The 21,949-nt window shown below is 51.6% G+C and overlaps 1 protein-coding gene across 4 annotated transcripts in view; it reads right to left on the bottom strand.

Annotated features, from left to right (window-relative positions):
* Positions 1 to 21,949, bottom strand: part of cadm2b (cell adhesion molecule 2b) — a 767,796-nt gene that overhangs the window by 46,635 nt on the left and 699,212 nt on the right. For 2 of the 4 annotated variants that reach the window (XM_086007323.1, XM_086007320.1), the window contains exon 9: positions 8,899 to 8,937. The exons of the other annotated variants lie outside the window; for them this stretch is intronic. In XM_086007323.1, coding sequence (XP_085863449.1) covers positions 8,899 to 8,937 — 39 coding nt within the window. The remainder of the gene's footprint in view (positions 1 to 8,898; positions 8,938 to 21,949) is intronic. 4 annotated transcript variants of the gene reach the window in all.

The raw sequence follows: 21,949 nt of genomic DNA, 5'->3' as shown, positions 1-21,949 counted from the left end.
CGAGGTGCTGGGATTCCGGTGTGTGACCGACTGCCTGACTGACCCAGGGCTTCTGCCCGTAACTCACTAAACGGGAAGTTTGCCAAATGATTCCCCAAAGAAATCTCCCGCTGGGGATGTAGAATCATTCGTCGAGTCTGTTATAAATGTATTCAGGAACCCGCTCACTCGTAACTAATTCTAATTTGACACGTTTTCTCAGATGGAACAAAATCTTCATGCAATTAAACGTAAATTAAAACCAGCAACATTTAATTTAGTTAAAAAAAGAATTTGAGTATATTTGTTACCCAGGCTGAGGAGAATTCCAATACAGCTAATTCTACAAATTCTAACCGAAGATTGAGCAGGAAAACCATCGTTGCACCAGGCTGGATCTACTCACGCTTATACCATTAACACACCTAGTGCTCACACCTATAACACACCCAGTCCATACCAGTAACACACTCACTCACACCTGTAGCACACTCAACGCACACCTGTATCACACTCACTCACACCTGTATCACACTCACTCACACCTGTAGCACTACTGGTGCTCACACCTGTATCACACACAGTACTCCCACCAGTATCACACTCACACACCTGTATCACTCACTCACACCTGTATCACACTCACTCACACCTGTATCACTCACTTACACTTGTATCACACTCAACTCACACCTATATCACTCACTCACACTTGTAGCACTCACTCACACCTGTAGCACACTCGGTGCTCACACGTGTATCACACTCACTTACACCTGTATCACAGTCACTCACACCTGGTGCTCACACCTGTATCACACTCAGTGCTCCCACCTGTATCACACTCACTCAAACCTGTATCACACTCACTCACACCTGTAGCACTACAGGTGCTCACACCTGTATCACACTCAGTGCTCACACCTGTATCACACTCACTCACACCTGTATCACACTCACTCACATCTGTGTCACCCTCAGTGCTCACACCTGTATCACACTCACTCACACCTGTCTTCTTCTTAGGCAGTCCCTCGGAACCGAGGATGACTTGCTTCCACATTAAAAATGAGTTCTCAGGTGACTGATGAGTCCAATGCGGGACCTACAGTCTCTGTCATAGGTGGGGTAGACGGTGGTTGAAGGGGCGGGTGGGTGGGGTGCTTGGGTTGACGTGCGCTCCCTGCACTGCCTGCACTTGGCTTCCGCTTGCTCCCGGCGAAGAGACTCGAGGTGTTCGGCACCTTCCCGGATGCTTCTCCTCCACTTTGTGCGGTCTTGGGCCAGGGATTCCCAGGTGTCGGTGGGGGTGTTACACTTTTTCAAGGAGGCTTTGAGGGTGTCCTTGAAGTGTTTCCTCTGCCCACCTGGGGCTCTCTTGTCCTGCCGGGGCTCCAAGTAGAGCGCTTGTTTTGGGAGTTTCGTATTGGGCATGCGGACAATGTGACCCGTCCATCGGAACTGATTGAGCGTGGTCAAAGCTTCGATGCTGGGGATGTTGGCCTGAGCAAGAACACTGACGTTGGTGCGCCTATCCTGCCAATGGATTTGCAGGATCTTGCGGAGGCAGCGTTGGTGGTACCTCTCCAGTGCTTTGAGGTGCCTGCTGTACATGGTCCATGTCTCTAAGGCATACAGCAGGGCGGGTATCACTGCTGCTCTGTAGACCATGAGCTTGGTGCTGGGTTTGAGGTCCTGGTCTTCAAACTCTCTCTTCCTCAGGCGACCGAAGGCTGCACTGGCACACTGAAGGTGGTGTTGGACTCCGTCGTCGACGTCTGCCCTTGTTGACAGTAGGCTCCCGAGGTATGGAAAGTGGTCCACGTTGTCCAAGGCCTTGTCGTGGACTTTGATATTTGGGGGGCAGCACTGTGTGGCGGGGGCAGGTTGGTAGAGGACCTTTGTCTTACGGATGTTTAGTGTAAGGCCCATGCTCTCGTATGCTTTGGTGAAGGTGTTGACGATGGTTTGGAGTTTGACCTCCGAGTGAGCGCAGACGCAAGCATCGTCTGCATACTGTAATTCGACGACAGAGGATGGGACGACCTTGGATCTGGACTGGAGGCGACGGAGGTTGAACAGTTTCCCGTTTGTTCTGTAAATTAGCTCCACTCCAGTGGGGAGCTTACTGAGGGCGAGATGGAGCATTGCAGCAAGGAAGAGCGAGAAGAGCGTTGGTGCGATGACACAGCCTTGCTTGGCCCCGGTTCGTACGTGAATTGGGTCTGTGGTGGAACCGTTGGTCAGGATCACGGCTTGCATGTCGGCGTGAAGCAGGCGGAGGATGGTGACAAACTTTTGAGGGAACAGCACCAACTGCTGTACATGGCCTTCTTTGATCTCACAAAGGCCTTCGACACTGTCAACTGTGAGGGATTATGGAGTGTCCTCCTCAAATTCACACCTGTATCACCCTCAGTGCTCACACCTGTATCACACTCACTCACACCTGTATCACACCCGGTGTGCACACCTGTAGCACACTCACTCACACTCAGTGCTCACACCTGTATCACCCTCACTCACACCTGTATCACACTCGGTGCTCACACCTATGTCACCCTCACTCACACCTGTGTCACACTCACTCACATCTGTGTCACACTCAGTGCTCACTCCTGTAGCACACCCAGTGTGCACACCCATATCACACCTGGTGCTCACACCTAAATCACACTCACTCACACCTGTATCACACTCAGTGCTCACACCTGTATCACACACACTCACACCTGTATCACACTCACTCACACTCAGTGCTCACACCTGTATCACCCTCACTCACACCTGTGTCACACTTGGTGCACACATCTGCATCACCCTCACTCACACCTCTATCACACTCAGTGCTCACACCTGTATCACCCTCACTCACACCTGTGTCACACTTACTCACACCTGTGTCATAATCAGTGCTCACACCTGTGTCACACTCACTCATACCTGTGTCACACTTACTCCTGTATCACACTCAGTGCTCATTCCTGTGTCACACTCAGTGCTCACTCCTGTATCACACGCAGTGCTCACACCTGTATCACCCTCACTCACACCTGTGTCACACTCAGTGCTCACACCTATATCACACTCACTCACACCTGTATCACACTTGATGCTCACACCTGTATCACACTCAGTGCTCACACCTGTATCACACTCAGTGCTCACACCTGTATCACACTGACTCATAACCATATCAACCGCAGTGCTCACACTTGTATCACACTCACTCGCACCTGCATCACACTCAGTGCTCACACCTGTATTACCCTCAGTGCTCGCACCTATCACACTCACTTATAATTGTATCACGCTCAGTGTTCACACCTGTATCACACTCACTCACACCTGTAGCACACTCAGTGCTCACACCTGTATCACACTCAGTGCTTGCACCTGTATCACACTCACTCATACTTGTATCACACTCAGCGCTCACACCTGTATCACAGTCACTCACACCTGTATCACCCTCAGTGCTCACACCTGTATCACACTCACTCATATCTGTATCACACTCACTCACACTCAGTGCTCACACCTGTATCACCCTCACTCACAACTGTATCACACTCGGTGCTCACACCTGTATCACACTCAGTGCTCACTCCTGTATCCCACTCGGTGCTCACACCTGTGTCACACTCACTCATACCTGTGTCACACTTACTCCTGTATCACACTCAGTGCTCACTCCTGTATCACATGCAGTGCTCACACCTATATCACCCTCACTCACACCTGTATTACCCTCAGTGCTCGCACCTGTGTCACACTCACTCATACTTGTATCACACTCAGTGCTCACACCTGTATCACACTCACTCACACCTGTATCACACTCAGTGCTCGCACCTGTATCACACTCACTCATATGTGTATCACACTCAGTGCTCACACCTGTATCACACTCACTCACACCGGTGTCACACTCAGTGCTCACACCTGTATCACTCAGTGCTCACATCTCTATCACCCTCAGTGCTCACACCCATATCACTCACTCATGCTTGTATCACACTCAGTGCTCACACCTGTATCACACTCACTCACACCTGTATCACACTCAGTGCTCACACCTGTATCACACTCACTCATACTTGTATCACCCTCAGCGCTCACACCTGTATCACACTCACTCACACCTGTATCACCCTCAGTGCTCACACCTGTATCACATTTACACACATGCAGCACTCAGTGCTCACACCTGTATCATACTCAGTGCTCACACCTGAATCACACTCACTCACACCTTATCACACTCGGTGCGCACACCTGTATCACACTCGGTGCTCACACCTGTGTCACCCTCACTCACACCTGTATCACACTCACTCACACTCAGTGCTCACACCTGAATCACACTCACTCACACCTGTATCACACTTGGTGCTCACACCTGTGTCACACGCAATGCTCACTCCTGTATCACACTCGGTGCTCACACCTGTGTCACACTCAATCATATCTGTGTCACACTTACTCTCTCCTGTATCACACTCAGTGCTCACTCCTGTATCACTCACACCTGTATCACACTCAGTGCTCACAACTGTATCACATTCACTCACACCTGTATCACCCTCAGTGCTTACACCTGCATCACCCTCACTCACACCTGTGTTACACTCACTCACACCTGTGTCACACTCAGTGCTCACTCCTGTAGCACACCTGGTGCACACACCCGTATCACACTCAGTGCACACACCTGTATCACCCTCACTCACACCTGTAGCACACTCGGTGCTCACACCTGAATGACACTCACTCACACCTGTATCACACTTGCTGCTCACACCTGTATCACACTCATTCACACCTGAATCACACTCGGTGCTCACACCTGTATCACACTCACTCACACCTGTAGCACACCCGGTACGCACACCTGTATCACACTCACTCACACTCAGTGCTCACACCTGTATCACCCTCACTCACACCTGTATCACACTCGGTGCTCACATCTGTATCACCATCATTCACACCTGTATCACCCTCACTCACACCTGTGTCACACTCATTCACACCCGTGTCACACTCAGTGCTCACTCCTGTAGCACACCCAGTGCACACACCCGTATCACACTCAGTGCTCACACCTGTATCACCCTCACTCACACCTGTAGCACACCCAGTGCTCACAACTGAATCACACTCACTCACACCTGTATCACACTCGGTGCTCACACCGGTATCACACTCACTCACACCTGAATCACAGTCGGTGCTCACACCTGTATCACACTCACTCACACCTGTAGCACACCCGGTGCGCACACCTGTATCACACTCACTCACACTCAGTACTCACACCTGTATCACCCTCACTCACACCTGTATCACACTCAGTGCTCACACCTGTATCACACTCACTCACACCTGTATCACACTCAGTGCTTACACCTGTATCACACTTACTCACACCTGTATCACCCTCAGCGCTCACACCTGTCTCACACTCACACACATGTAGCACTCAGTGCTCACACCTGTATCACACTCACTCACACCTGTATCACACTCACTTACACCTGTATCACACTCAGTGCTCACACCTGTATCACCCTCACCCACACTCAGTGCTCACACCTGTATCACCCTCACTCACACCTGTATCACACTCAGTGCTCATACCTGTATCACCCTCACTCACACCTGTATCACACTCACTCACACTCAGTGCTCACACCTGTACCACACTCACTCACACCTGTATCACACTCGGTGCTCACATCTGTATCACCCTCACTCACACCTGTATCACACTCAGTGCTCACTACTGTATCACACTCTGTGCTCACACCTGTGTCACACTCACTCATATCTGTGTCACACTTACTCTCTCCTGTATCATGCTCAGTGCTAAATCCTGTATCACTCACACCTGTATCACACTCAGTGCTCACAACTGTATCACACTCACTAACACTTGTATCACCCTCAGTGCTTACACCTGTATCACACTCACTCACACCTGTATCACACTCACTCACACCTGTGTCACACTCAGTGCTCACACCTGTATCACCCTCAGTGCTCACACCTATATCACTCTCACATTTGTATCACACTCAGTGTTCACACCTGTATCACACTCACTCACACCTGTATCACTCTCACTCACACCTGAATCATATACAGCATAATGTCAATACCATAAACTATGTACGTAACTGCAACTTACATGGTGTAACTTTCTGCACCATTCCAAGTGTACATCTCTGTATCATTCTGTGTATGTATCTATTCCACAAACAGTGGGGGTCAGTTTAACTTCGGGCGAATGTGTAAATGGGCGTTATTGATGTGGCCGCCTATTACTCACCCGTCCTATGTTCCCTTCCTTGGACTTCAATGGCCGCCTGTTTGATATCATCGTCCAAATTTAAAAGTAGCCCCAGTTTTTTTATCTATGCACAGTGTACGTATTTATACCACACCCTACACATATCTATACCACACACGGTGTATCTATTCATATTACACACAGTGTTTGTGTTTATCCCACACCTGGAGTACTGTGCACAGTTTTGTTCTCCTTATCTGGGGAAGGATGTACTTGCCTAGCGGTGGAAAACAAAGGTTCACTAGATTGATCCCTGGGATGAGAGGGTTGTTCTATGAGGAGAGATTGAGTAGAATGGGCCGATACTCTCTGGAGTTTGGAAGAATGCGAGGTTCCACAGACACCTGCCCTCTTGTCCATTTCCTAAGTGCTCATTCTCCATGTGTTGTCCCAGACAGTGAGTGTTGACTGTCTATTGGACTATGGTGGGCATCACAGCCCTGCCTGGAACCTCTGTCCATGTGCTCAGCAGCTTAGGTCACTGACTAGCGATCAGGAGCAGCAACTGCAGCAAACTCTTAGCCTCCTGAGCCACCCCACTCAACCAGCTGGGGTTCAGCCCTGGCCCCTCCTGCTGTGTATCACACTGCTGCTGGTCCACAGGCAAGCTGGGGTTCAGCCCTGGCCCCTCCTGCTGTGTATCACACTGCTGCTGGTCCACAGGCAAGCTGGGGTTCAGCCCTGGCCCCTCCTGCTGTGTATCACACTGCTGCTGGTCCACAGGCAAGCTGGGGTTCAGCCCTGGCCCTCCCTGCTGTGTATCACACTGCTGCTGGTCCACAGGCAAGCTGGGGTTCAGCCCTGGCCCTCCCTGCTGTGTATCACACTGCTGCTGGTCCACAGGCAAGCTGGGGTTCAGCCCTGGCCCTCCCTGCTGTGTATCACACTGCTGCTGGTCCACAGGCAAGCTGGGGTTCAGCCCTGGCCCCTCCTGCTGTGTATCACACTGCTGCTGGTCCACAGGCAAGCTGGGGTTCAGCCCTGGCCCTCCCTGCTGTGTATCACACTGCTGCTGGTCCACAGGCAAGCTGGGGTTCAGCCCTGGCCCCTCCTGCTGTGTATCACACTGCTGCTGGTCCACAGGCAAGCTGGGGTTCAGCCCTGGCCCCTCCTGCTGTGTATCACACTGCTGCTGGTCCACAGGCAAGCTGGGGTTCAGCCCTGGCCCTCCCTACTGTGTATCACACTGCTGCTGGTCCACAGGCAAGCTGGGGTTCAGCCCTGGCCCTCCCTGCTGTGTATCAATGTGGTGATTATTCTTGTTTTATAAGAAGCATTGTAATTGGTTGCCTGTTTTCCTGCCTTGAAATATATGCTGTAAACTTATTGGTTAGTTGATTCCATGTGACCTGTGGTGGCCATCTTAAATTCAGTTTTCTACAGTTTGGTTGAGACTGGGTGCTTAACATGTACTTGCTGGTTTTTTAAGGTTAATAAAGCCTAGCTTTTGAAAGGCAATCTACTCTTTATTTCAATCACACTGCTGCTGGTCCACAGGCAAGCTGCAATGAGTTGCCCTGTGCCCAGTGTGTGGGCTAGCAGACAAGAGATCAATCGCGGCGTGTGCAGCGAATCCCTGGCTCCTTTGGGCTTCAATTGGCCTCCCCTCCCAAGGCAGCTGCAGTGATCTGTTGTCCTAAGTGCACGCCAACCAGAGACTGTCAGTGTGAGGTTAAGTTGTACAGAGTGTGAGGCAGCCTTAGTACAAGGTGTGGCATTAAATGTAGATATTCAGCATGAGATCTGTGAACCACAGAAAATCAGCCACTGTTTACAGAACGGAGCTGCGGAGCGGAGCGTTACTGGGCAGTGTCCATTTTATCGGGCAACAGGTACCATCATTCAGGTATCTTCGATCGCTGTAAACTTTACAATGAACACATCACAAACTCAAGCCCATCTCGCTCAAACACCACAGCAAAGCCCGAAGTCTAAACCACTCCACTACCCAGCAACCCAGAGGCACTGATCAATGGGGCCGCTTCCAACTGGGCCAATCCGGTCACACTCTCTGCGGGAGACGGTGCTGGACTATTCGACTACGGGAGACTGCGTGAGCAAGGCAGCTGGGCTCGATCCTGCCTTCGGCCGATGAACCGCTCCCGCACGCACTCTGCGGCAGCAGTCGGCGGACAGCCACCGGCGCCCTGCCCTCAGCCAGTGGGGGTGAGGTAAACTCTAGCCCCCCCCGCGCCGCGCCGCCCCGCCTTACTGACTGCACCAGGTGAGCTCGCACAGACAGGGGGATGGAGCCTGGGCCTTTAGAGTCTGTCGGGCTCAGTCCCACACAGGGAACCTGCTGGTTTAAGTCGGTTAAGGTGTAATCGAAGCCTCGGACGGGGATCATTCTTTTCCCAAGTGCGGTCTCCTGTGTTTCACTCCCACGCCCCCTCCCATGCAATGTGTCCAGAGTACAGGAACAACCCCTGACCCGGGGGTGAAAGGCGCCACGCTCAGACACAGACGGTGTCTGCGGGGGGGGGGGGGAATGGACTATCAGCTGACCCTTGATCCAGCCCCTCGGTTGCTGCCAGGAACCCTTTACGAAACGCCAAACCATTTACCTTCAGCCGGGCTTGTTAGGGAGGTGGGATTCGTCGCGGCTGCAGGCGGGAAGGGTGCAGACAACCAGTGACATGGGTAAGAAAACAAAACCAAAGATTTGAAACTGAAGAGAAAGGCAAAGGAAAAAACACAACCAAACAGCTAAATGCAGTCAGACAATGACATCATCCCCGGCACGGTCTGTGAGGATGGTGATTGGTGCTTGCCTGTCACCTGATCATGTGGGCACGCCAGCAAGATGATTAGCTTGCAGCGGGTCACATGATCAGAACAGGTGACGTCAGCAGCGCCTTGTAACAGAAGCGTTTGTACATGCGTGGCACACAATATAGGCAATGTGAGACAGCACATCTAAAACCATGCGGGATACCTCTGTTCATTTCTTTTCTTCAGAAAACGAGTTTTGCCCATTCAGCCCCCTCGGTCCCACTCCACCCCGAGCCCACGCCCGGTTATACCGTGGACTCCCCACCTCCTGCACCCTCTGTATCCTCACTACTCGAAGGCCACTGATCTCCTTCTCTGGCCCTTGCACAGGGCTGTTAAACCCACCACGGTTCTCCACTCAACAGCTGCCTTTACAGGCATCAACTAGTTCCCTCCTCTGGAGCCCATTGCCCGCTAGGCCTGCTCCTCTGTCCATACTCTTGGGATGAAGGCAATGCCACATGAGTTGCCCTGGGAGAGTGCTGCTGGGCCTTCTTGAAGATATTGATTATTGAGAGGTCAGTAGGAATCAACCAGAATTGACCAGAAACTTAACTGGACCAGCCACATAAATACTGTGGCAACAAGAGCAGGTCAGAGGCTGGGTATTCTGTGGCGAGTGTCTCACCTCCTGACTCCCCAAAGCCTTCCCACCATCCACAAGGCACAAGTCAGGAGTGTGATGGAATACTCTCCACTTGCCTGGATGAGTGCAGCTCCAACAACACTCAAGAAGCTCAACACCATCCAGGACAAAGCGGCCCGCTTGATTGGCACCCCATCCACCACCTTAAACATTCCCTCCCTCCACCACCGGCGCACCGTGGCTGCAGTGTGTACCATCTACAAGATGCACTGCAGCAACTCGCCAAGGCTTCTTTGGCAGCACCTCCCAAACCCGCGACCTCTTCCACCTAGAAGGACAAGGGCAGCAGGCGCGTGGGAACACCACCACCTCCAAGTTCCCCTCCAAGTCACACACCATCCTGACTTGGAAATATATCGGCCGTTCCTTCATTGTCGCTGGGTCAAAATCCTGGAACCCCCTCCCTAACAGCACTGTGGGAGCACCTTCACCACACGGACTGTAGTGGTTCAAGAAGACGGCTCACCACCACCTTCTCAAGGGCAACTTGGAATGGGCAATAAATGCTGGCCTTGCCAGCGACGCCCAGATCCCGTGAAAGAATTTTTAAAAAACCTGCGGTGTGGGACTGCAGTCCTAGGTAGGCCAGGCTGGCGAGAGGTGGCAGGTTTGCCGGGCTGAACGGCATTACTGAGCCAGTTGAGGTTTGCGAGAGAGATCGGAACTCATGGCCTCTGGGTCTCAGTGCCAGTATTAGAACCACGACACTACGACACCCTCCTTCGCTGAGGGTGCGGATTCATGCTGGCCGACCATTCGACAAGTGCCAGCAGCCTCCTGGTACATCTCAAGCACGGCTGTGCTCCATGTGCCAGCCTCGCCAGGCAGGGTCAAAGCCGAGCTTACCTACACGCAGGGGTCAATGCACAGCAAACTGGAACAGAAGCCCTGACAGATTCTTCTCTCTCCAACCCAAAAGAAGGAACTTCCATTTCCACAGTGCCTTTCACGACCTCAGGACATTCTAAAGTGCTTTAGAGCCAATGAAGTACTTTTCGAAGTGTAGTCACTGTTGTAATGTAGGAAACACGGCAGCTAATTTGCGCACAGCAAGATCCCACGAATAGCAATGTGATAATGACCAGATAAATTTGTGCTAGAAATTAATTATAGCCAAGGAATGGGCGGTGTCAGTAGAAAAGTTGGAGAATTAGCGCCAGGCGCAAATGCTTTAGGCTGCACGCAAAATTTGAGCTCACTGCTCAATAAAATGAATGAAGTCCTAAATCAAGTCTTAAAACCCAAGCTCATTGGCATCACACTCAAAGAGTGGACCAATATCGGGTGCAGTCTAATCGCAACTCATCATTGCCACAGGCTTTTTTCACTTCTTAAAGGGGAGGTTCATTGATGCTGGAGCACCTCATTCGCAGCATTGCTGGCTGTGCAGCTGTCTCAGCAAGCAGAACAAGGAGAATGAGCCGGAGACTGAACCAGGTGTGCTCATGGCAGGTCCACGCTCCAGGGAGACAGCTCGCAGATTCTACGACCAAGCATTGGAGGCCTTGGTCCTCACTGTGGAGAGACGGAGGGCGGTGCTGTACCCGGCAAGTGGCAGGAGGCCCTCGCCGCAAGTCTTCCGCGCCATGTGGAGGGAGGTAGCCCAGCAGGTCTCGGGCAGCACTGTGGTTCCCAGGACCCACACACAGAGCAGGAACAAATTTAACGACCTCACTCGGGTGGTCAGGGTGAGTCAATGCTTCAACAAATGCTACAAGCCACCATCTGAACCTCAGTCTGTACACACTGCCCAAAGCACCACACCCCCAGCACTCACCCACCAACAATCTCTACCTACCAATACTCACACCCACATCTCACACCTTGCACACAATGACAGCTATTCAGCTATGGCAGGCACATCTCCCAAACACATTGCTCCACACTCACTCACACACTCACTCACACACTCACTCACACACTTTCCTCTCTCTAGCAGGCCAAGGTGGCTCACAACAGGAGGGAGCAGGAGCTCACAGGCGGGGGACAACCTGACACCCAACCACTGTCTGAACTGGAGGAAAGAGTACTGAAAATCATTGGGCGCTAGGTAGTGGGTGCTGTGGCCACCGGCGATGTTGACCCCCTTGAGGATAACAACGGTATGTTCATCCAGACTTGATGCCGCATGTGATGGGCGATCTGGCAGCTTCCATTTCAATACAGGCAGAAGCCACGCAACGTCTTAGCGCTGTAATGCAGTCTATGCTTGGTGCCATTCAATCTCAGACTGCTCTCATGCAGTCTCAGCTTGATGTCACGCAAGCTCTGACTGCTGCCATCGTGGTTGGGTCGACCACCATCCACCGGGGCTTTCATGATGTCGCAGCAGGCCAGCAATCTGTGCTTCAGCAGATTGGTAGTGATGCTGAGGTGGGAGTGGCAGTGGGTCAGGGGAGCAGGAAGCTGCTGTCCTCTCTCAGGATGACAACATTCCTGCTCCCAACACTGGCACTCTGCCATTGCCCTTGTCGCTGCCTGTGCTGAGGTGGTGTAGTCTACAGCCGGGCCTACCAGGGCCCTAGCTGGTCGAGGGCGTCCTGCAAGGCCATCGGAAGTCTCCCGCACGGACACTCAGCAGCCTTCTACCAGCCGTGCTGCAGCCACTGGGCCAACACTTTGTAGGAACACTAGAGTTGGCAAAGGCACAGTAACGAGGGGCACTAAGGGATTGCACAAGGGTGAATAGTTAATATTGTTGTTGTAAATATGTGTTCACTGATTATTGATAATTTATTAATTGGCTTTGGATGATTTTATGGTGTCTCTCATTTCAGCTTGCTCTGTGATATGGTGTGCGACAGGGATGGAATGATGGGGATGTGGTGAGCAACGGGGCTCAGGGGTTTAATTTATTGGAACCGCAGTCTTATGAGGCAGTCACAGATCGCCCTTCCAGAAGGCCGATTGAGTGGCTGCCTCCTCCCTTGCTCCTGTTCCTCCTCCTCCTTGTCCTCTTCCTCCTCCTCCTCTCCCCCTTCCTCCTCCTGAGGTGGTCCCCAATCCCTGGTGGCAAGGGCTAGGCCCTCATGATGGTCAAGTTGTGGAGCATGCAGCAGACCACGACGAAATGGGACACCCGCTCAGCCGAGTACTGGAGGGCTCCTCCCGCGTGGTCAAGGCAGCGGAACCATTGCTTGAGCACTCCAATGGTCTGCTCAATTATGTTCCTGGTGGCAGCATGGCTCTCACTGTATGAGTGCTGAGCAGGAGTGTTGGGGTTGCGGAGGGGAGTCATGAGCCAGGTGGAGATCGGCTGGCCCTTGTCTCGGACCAGCCAGCCCCGACCTTGATGTGGTGGCTGGAAGAGTGCTGGCATACCGGTCTGGCGCAGATGAAGGCATCGTGGCTGCTGCCAGGATAGTGGGCATTGACACTGAGGATTCGCTGTGTGTGGTCACACACCACCTGCACATTAAGTGAGTGGTAGCCTTTGCGGTTACAGAAGATCTCAGGATTGTTATGCGCTGCCCTCAAAGCCACGTGAGTGCAGTCAATGGCGCCCTGCACCATGGGGCAGCCCGTTATCCTGGCAAAGCCACATGCACGCTCGTCCTGCTTCTCTCTGGTGATGGGGAAGTAAATGTAGTCCCTTCTCCTACTGTAGAGAGCCTCTGTGACCTCCCAGATGCAGCAATGGACGGCGAACTGCGAGATGTTTGCTATGTCTCCTGTTGCAGACTGGAAGGATCCGCTGGCGAAAAAATTGAGGTGACCTTGACTGCGACTGAGAGAGCTGTGGTCACCCTGCTCTGAGGCTCGAGGTCTGGTTGCAGGAGGTGGCAGAGTTCTGTGACCACCTCCTTGGTGAAGCAGAGCCTTCTAATGCACTGCTCCTCGCTTAATTGGAGGTAGGAGAAGTGCTCTCGGAATATCCTCGGAGGGTAAGGCCTCCTGTTGAGAGCCACGATGGTCCTCCTCCTCCCTCTGCACATATGTTCTCACATTTCTCGCTACCTAAGCTCTCTCCACCATAGGTCTTGGAGGGCGAGGTGGCCAGTACAGCCCCCAGTGTAGCAGTTTGAATCTTTGAAGAACAAATGTAGCTACTTTTTAGTTGCCAGAAGACTCCCGATACAAAAGAACCTTGAAATTACTGAATGAAACTGTTGCATGTAGGTGAAACTGACAAAAAGCCACTGAAACTGCACTAACCTGACAGCTGCGAGTGATTACTGATGATCCCTTTAAATAATGTCCCTGGAGCCGGCTTCCTGGTGCTACATGCGAGCTCTCCCTGTCGGCGTTTACTCCAGGCGATGAGGTAAGTGGCGAGAATCAATTTTGCAAATCGGGCGGTCAGTGAGCGTTGCACACTCACTGACGTCACGATCCACCTGGCGTTGATGTTCCCTGTGATATATCTTACCGGCGGCGCTACAGGGGGCCGGATTTGGCGTCGGCCGCTGAATCAGCTTCGCCCCGAAAATACAGGTCTAGCGCCCCATTAGTGCCATCTACTGGAGCTAACGGAAGGTGCTAAGGGGACGAATTTCTCGCCCAAGCTGTTTTAGTGACATTGGTTGAGGGATAAATATTGGCCCCAGGATATCAGGGATACCTCCCCTGCTCTTCTTCGAAATAGTGACCATGGGATCTTTTATGTACAGCACCTCCGACAGTGCAGCACTCCCTCAGTACTGCACCTCCGACAGTGTAGCACTCCCTCAGTACTGCCCCTCCGACAGTGCAGTGCTCCCTCAGTACTGCCCCTCCGACAGTGCAGCGCTCCCTCAGTACTGCCCCTCCGACAGTGCAGTGCTCCCTCAGTACTGCCCCGCTGACAGTGCAGCGCTCCCTCAGTACTGCCCCTCCGACAGTGCAGCGCTCCCTCAGCACTGCCCCTCCGACTGTGCAGTGCCCCCTCAGTACCACCCCTCCGACAGTGCAGTGCTCCCTCAGTACAGCCCCTTCGACAGTGCAGCGCTCCCTCAGTACTGCCCCTCTGACAGTGCGGTGCTCCCTTAGTACTGCCCCTCTGACAGTGCAGCACTCCCTCAGTACTGCCCCTCCGACAGTGCAGCACTCCCTCAGTACTGCCCCTCCGACAGTGCAGCGCTCCCTCAGTACTGCCCCTCCGACAGTGCAGTGCTCCCTCAGTACTGCCCCTCCGACAGTGCAGCGCTCCCTCAGTACTGCCCCTCCGACAGTGCAGCGCTCCCTCAGTACTACCCCTCCGACAGTGCAGAGCTCCCTCAGTACAGCCCCTCCGACAGTGCAGCGCCCCCTCAGTACTGCCCCTCCGACAGTGCAGCACTCCCTCAGTACTGCCCCTCCGACAGTGCAGCGCCCCCTCAGTACTGACCCTCCGACAGTGCAGAGCTCCCTCAGTACTGCCCCTCCGACAGTGCAGCGCTCCCTCAGTACTGACCCTCCGACAGTGCAGCGCCCCCTCAGTACTGACCCTCCGACAGTGCGGCACTCCCTCAGTACTGACCCTCCGACAGTGCGGCGCTCCCTCAGTACGGCAGTGGGTGTGTCAGCCCAGATTATGTGTTCAAATCCCTGGAATGGGACTTGAATGAGAAGGCTATGCACTGAGCCTGTATAATGTACACACATATTGCCTACTCTGTCGACTGTAACAGTACAATAGCAGCCAGTAATTATGGATTTGCCATCATATTTTATGGACATTTTTCTCAGTTTCCACACGTACAGCAAAAATGACGCTTCCTGGCTCAGTCTGGGTCAGTTAGATGTTGGGCTGTTGTACGAACTGCTCCACTGAAACAGACGCACAGTGCAAGGCAAACATCGCTCCATTACTCTAATGAGCTTTCTATCATTGATTTTGGAAACACGGACTGAAACAAACGAGATGGTCGATTGTTGTTAACAGCGTTGAGGACTGTTAAACTCACCACTGGGACAGCATGACGGAGCAAAGTTATACAAGCAGTGTTTTCAGAAGGGGGCGAGTGATAGCTGTGTTCATTCCCTTGTTTCACTGCCTTACAATCAGGCTGAGATGGGCTTAGTGAGTGGTGCAGCTGTCTGGGCCCTAAGCTTTGGAAGTCCCTCCCTAAACCTCTTCATCTCTCTACCTCTCTCTCCTCCTGTAAGACGCTCCTTAAAACCCACCTCTTTGACCGAGCTCACCTGTCCTAATATCTCCTTGTGTGACTCGGTGTTACATTCTGTTTGGTAATCGCTCCTGTGAAGCACCTTGGGACGTTTTACGACATTAAAGGCGCTATATAAATGATAATTGTTGTTGTTGTTTACTTGCTCTTCACCCCTTCCTCCCCTGATTCTGAAGGGTCTGTACCTGACCCTGCTGTGTATCTCCAGCAGTACTTTTACTGTATTATTTAGCTGTATAATTTTGGCTGTAAGATGCCAATATTCCATTCCCACGCCATCAAACCTCCAACTTACAAAACAACTTGCATTTACATAGCACCTTTAATGTAGTAAAACATCCCAAGGCGCTTCACAGGAGCAATTATCAGACAAAATTTGACACCAAGTCACATAAGGAGATATTAGGACAGGTGACCAAAAGCTTGGTCAAAGAGGTCGGTTTTAAGGAGCGTTTTAAAGGGGGAGAGAGAGGTAGAGAGGTTTAGGGAGGGAATTCCAGAGTCGAGGGCCCAGGCAACTGAAGGCACGGCCGCCAATGGTGGAGTGATGGAAATCAGGGGTGCTGATGAGGCCAGAATTGGAGGAGCGCCGAGATCTTTAGGTCCTTTCGGTGTGAATAAACAGCTAGGGTTGTCAGTCTCCTGGAGTCTCCAGGAGTTAAAGGTTAATTTCCTGGAGACTGCTGTGAGCATACCCGGGAGAAAAGTATCAACCATGGGAAATAAAGGCAGTTTGACTGACAGTTAAGCATCATTGAATCGGGTAATGAAGGGTCTGCTCGTTCTCCGAATGGTGGAGGGGGGCGGGGTTCCGTGAGGATGGACGTGTCAGGCGACCAATGACAGGAGCGTGGGGCTCATGTGATGTAACCACCCAACCAGAGTTGTCAGCCCCACGTGCAGAAGAGCTGAGGCTCACAGAGTAAGTCCTCTTTAACTCAGCTTCCAAAGGCCCGATGTGAGAGAGATTGCACAGAGCGGGCTCTGGCCTCCGCTGCCTCTCATCTCTGCCACTTCCCCTCAGTTTCCAGCCTTGTCTCCCGGTCTTCCATTTTGAAAGCCACGATTGATTTGCCTCCACCACCCTGTCAGGCAGTGCATTCCAGATCCTAACCACTCGCTGTGTAAAAAGGTTTTTCCTCATGTCGCCTTTGGTTCTTTTGCCAATCACCTTAAATCTGTGTTCTCTGGTTCTCGACCCTTGCACCAATGGGAACCGTTCCTCTCTATCTACTCTGTCTAGACCCCTCATGATTTTGAACACCTCTATCAAATCTCCCCTCAATCTTCTCTGCTCTAAGGAGAATAACCCCAGCTTCGCCAGTCTATCCACGTAACTAAAATCCAACATTCCTGGAACCATTCTTGTAAATCTCCTCTGCACCCTCTCTAAGGCCTTCACATCCTTCCTAAAGTGCGGTGCCCAAAATTGGACACAATACTCCAGTTGAGGCCAAACCAGTGTTTTATAAAGGTTCATCATAACTTCCTTGCTTTTGTACTCTATACCTCTATTCATGAAGCCCATATGATTTTTTAACCTCTTTCTCAACCTGCCCTGCCACCTTCAACGATTTGTGCACATATACCGCCAGGTCTCTATGTTCCTGCACCCGCTTTAGAATTATACCCTTTAGTTTATATTGCCTCTCCTCGTTCTTCCTACTAAAATGTATCACTTCGCACTTTCCTGTGTTAAATTTCATCTGCACGTGTCCACCCATTCCACCAGCCTGTGTCCTCTTGAAGTCTATCACTACCCTCGTCACTGTTCACTATACTTCCAAGTTTTGTGTCATCTGCAAATTTTAAAATTGTGCCCTGTACACCCAATCCTAAGTCATTAATATATATATCAAGAAAAGCAGTGGTCCTAGTACCGACCCCTGGGGTACCCCACTGTGTACCTTCCTCCAGTCCGAAAAACAACCGTTCACCACTACTCTCTGTTTCCTGTCACTTAGCCAATTTCGTACCCATGCTGCCACTGTCCCTTTTATTCCATGGGCTTCAACTTTGCTGGCAAGCCTATTATGTGGCACTTTATCAAACGCCTTTTGGAAATCTATGTACACCACGTCAACCGCATTGCCCTCATCAACCCTCTCTGTTACCTCATCAAAGAACTCAATCAAGTTGAACACGATTTGCCTTTAATAAATCCGTGCTGGCTTTCCTTAATGAATCCACACTTGTCCAAGTGACTGTTAATTTTTGACCCGGATTATCGTTTCTAACAGCTTCCCCATTATTGAGGTTAAACTGACTGGCCTGTAGTTGCTGGGTTTATCCTTACACCCTTTTTTGAATAAGGTTGTAACATTTGCAATTCTCCAGTCCTCTGGCACCAGCCCCGTATCTAAGGAGGATTGGAAGATTAAGGCCAGTACCTCCACAATTTCCACCTTTACTTCCCTCAGCATCCTTGGATGCATCTCATATGGTCCTGGTGGCTTAGCTACTCATTTATTACCTCAGCCATGCCCGCTGCCTCCATGCGTTGGTCTCCATTTTGGTCCCTAATCGGCTCCATTCCTCCTCTTACTACCCGTTTACTATTTATATGCCTATAGAAGACTTTTGGATTCCCTTTTATGTTAGCTGCCAATCTATTCTCATACTCTCTCTTTGCCCCATTTATTTCCTTTTTCACTTCCCCTCTGAACTTTCTATATTCAGCCTGATTCTCACTTGTATTCTCAACCTGGCATCTGTCATACACCCCCTTTTTCTGCTTCATCTTACTCTCTATCTCTTTCGTCATCCAGGGAGCTCTGGCTTTAGTTGCCCTACCTTTCCCCCTCGTGGGAATGTACCTCGACTGTACCTGAACCATCTCCTCTTTAAAGGCAGCCCATTGTTCAATTACAGTTTTGTCTGCCAATCTTTGATCCCAATTTACCCGAGCCAGATCCAATCTCGACCCACTGAAATTGGCCTTCCTCCAATTGAGTATTTTTACTCTAGATTGCGCCCTATCCTTTTCCATAGATAATCTAAACCGTATTATATTATGATCACTGTTCCCTAAATGTTCCCCTACTGACACTTGCTCCACTTGCTCCCTATTTCTTATGTTCTTATGAACTGCAAGGCCAGCTGATTCACCACTCGAATTGTGGAACTGACAAGCGCTGCAAGAACATTCCTTGTTTCTGTGTTTCTATCAAGTTTTCTCAGGCACGGTCATTTGAACTGAGGAATGGCCCGATATAAAAATAAAATCATAGACATTTCAGAAGTGGGGTGCGTTTGACCACCCAGACCTTCCCCCCACCCGCACACCACCCTACCCCCCCGCCTGCAACCCACCCCTCCCACACCCCACCCTGCTCACACCCCACCCTTCCTGCCCCCCCGCCACACCACACCCCGCCCGCACCCCACCCTTCCCACCCCCCCGCCACACCACACCCCGTCCACACTCCACCCTGCCCCCCCGCCTGCACCCCACCCCTCCCACACCACACCTGACCCCGCCCCTCCACCACACCCCTGAATCAGTGGTTGTGTCAATCTGGTGACAGGCCCATTAATCTTTACTGGACAGAATAAAACAGACTTGCTGAGACTCACAGTAACTAATGGAGGATTTTTTTTATTTAAAGCGGGTACCTGGCTATGCTCTGATTTTCTAACAGATGGGGTTCGCAAATGCGATCTGAGCAGTGGTCCAGCATAGCCCCAGCTAATTGCAAGGCGGACAGCGCTAAGCACATTTGGCCTAGAAATTCGGTGGGCTGCGCCACCAGTTAGCGCCTAAAGAGGGCACTCAGTGGCTTTAGCGCCACTGGCCATGCCTCCCGCGATATTTAGCTGGGGCGCTAATGACGGCGTTAGCCTGTTGCGCTGCGCCGCCACCGATGACGTCATCGGTGTGCGCAGCGCCCCGCTACCGTCCTGATCTCGATATTCAGTAGCGCCCGCCTCTGTAGCGCCGTTCGCAACTCGCGCCCGTTTCACAGGGCCTACCTGTGGCGGCGGTGGCGCAAATTAAGGTGGAGGTGCGGGGCGGCCGTTTTTTTCGGCGGCCGCCTGCCAACACCTCCCTCCCCGGCCTCCTGATCTCCCCCCGTGGCAGTGCCGGCTATTTTCCGAGAGCCCGGCACTTCTCCTTGGTGCCGGGCTCTTTTGCCAGCACTCGCGATCTCCGATCGCACTGGTGCAGGCCCCTCCCCCTTAAGAATGGGAGGAAGGCCTGCAGTACCGCAGCGCGCCGTGCCACAGCGTGTGGCGCTGCGGCATGTTGCGCTGCGATATTCAGTTTCAGTGCCTCGAGCCTCGCCCCGTATCCCTCTTGGGGCGTTCAAGCTGAATTTCCGGCGGTCGCAACTGCTCCGATCGCTGCGCTAATTCCGGCGCCCAGGCGAGCTGGGCGCCCCGTTTGCGACTCCACCGAATTTCTCCCCCATTTATTTTATTTTTAATCACTGAGCACGGCTTGAGATTTATTCCCCGAATGCTCAGATATCAAGCAGGCAGCTAAACATTGCACAGTCACAAGCTGGGCTCCTGGCTGAGGCCACAGCCCTACAACATATACCCCAGCACAGGCTTTCAATCCCATCATATCGCCTGGAAACGACATGGGCCACAGTGTTGGGAAATGACAATTTAGGGAAGATAAACTATCAGGGTTGCACAACTCAAATTTCACAGACACGAGCGACAGGAACTTCTCAGGAGTTGCATTGTGACGGGGACGCAGCTTCTGCACAAGTTTATATTTTGACCTTTCACTCCAGGGAGGCGTGTGTGCCAGTCCAATTTTTGACGTCATAAACATTTAGGTGGAATTTATTTCTGTTACAACTGTGGAGCTGAAATCTGTGCAAATAAAGTCCATTTCATGGTGCTGATTCGGGCCTTGTCAGTGGGACATCTGCCTGCTCACCACCTCAATCTGTACCACAGAAAGGCAGAGGTCATTTATTCCTCACGTTCACGCTCTCTCTTAGAACATAAGAAATAGGAGCAGGAGTAGGCCTTTTATTACAAAGAGATATTAATAGTGAAATGGCAAAACTGTGGCAAATGGATTTCATATAGGCAAGTGTGAGGTCATCCACCTTGGACCTAAAAAGGATACATTAGAGTACTTTCTAAATGGTGAAAGGTTAGAAACAGTGGAGGCCCAAAGAGACGTAGGTCCATGTACACAGATCATTAAAATGTCATTGACAGGTACAGAAAATAATCAAAAAGGCTAATGGAATGCTGGCCTTTAAATCTAGAGGGCTAGACTACATAAGAATTAGGAGCAGGAGTAGGCCATTCGGCCCCTCGAGCCTGCTCCGCCATTCAATGAGATCATGGCTGATCATCCAAATTCAGTACCCTGTCCCTGCTTTCTCCCCATATCCCTTGATCCCTTTAGCCTTAAGAAATATATCCAACTCCTTCTTGAATATATTTAATGAACTGGCCTCCACCGCCCTCTGTGGCAGAGAATTCCACAGGTTCACCACTCTCTGGGTGAAGAAATTCCTCCTCATCTCAGTCCTAAATGGCTTACCCCTTATCCTTAGACGGTGACCCCTGGTTCTGGACTCCCCTGCCATCGGAAACATCCTTCCTGCATCTAGTCTGTCCAGGCCTGACAGAATTTTATAGGTTTCGATGAGATCCCCTCTCAATCTTCTAAACTCCAGTGAGTATAAGCCCAATCGACACAATCTCTCCTCATACGTCATTCCTGCCATCCCAGGTATCAGCCTGGTGAATCTTCGCTGCCCTCCTTCCATGGCAAGAACGTCCTTCCTCAGATAAGGCAACCAAAACTGCACACAATACTCAAGGTGCGGTCTCACCAAGGCCCTGTACAACTGCAGCAAGACATCCTTGTTCCTGTACTCGAACCCTCTTGCTATGAAGGCCAACATACCATTTGCCTTCTTAACCGCCTGCTGCACCTGCATGCTTACCTTCAGCGACTGGTGCACAAGAACACCCAGGTCTCTTTGCACTTCCCCTTCTCCCAATCTATTGCTATTCAAATAATAACCTGCCTTCCTGTTTTTGCCACCAAAGTGGATAACCTCACATTTATCCACATTATTAAAATTCATTTGCCATGTTTCTGCCCAATCACCCAACCTGTCCAAATCGTAC

Source organism: Somniosus microcephalus, chromosome 14, assembly GCF_052327205.1.
Source record: "Somniosus microcephalus isolate GS21.2 chromosome 14, FLI_Smic_1.0, whole genome shotgun sequence".
NCBI classification, from domain to species: domain Eukaryota; kingdom Metazoa; phylum Chordata; class Chondrichthyes; order Squaliformes; family Somniosidae; genus Somniosus; species Somniosus microcephalus.
Note: the sequence above shows the minus strand (reverse complement) of the source record. Positions and strands in the feature narration are given on the sequence as shown.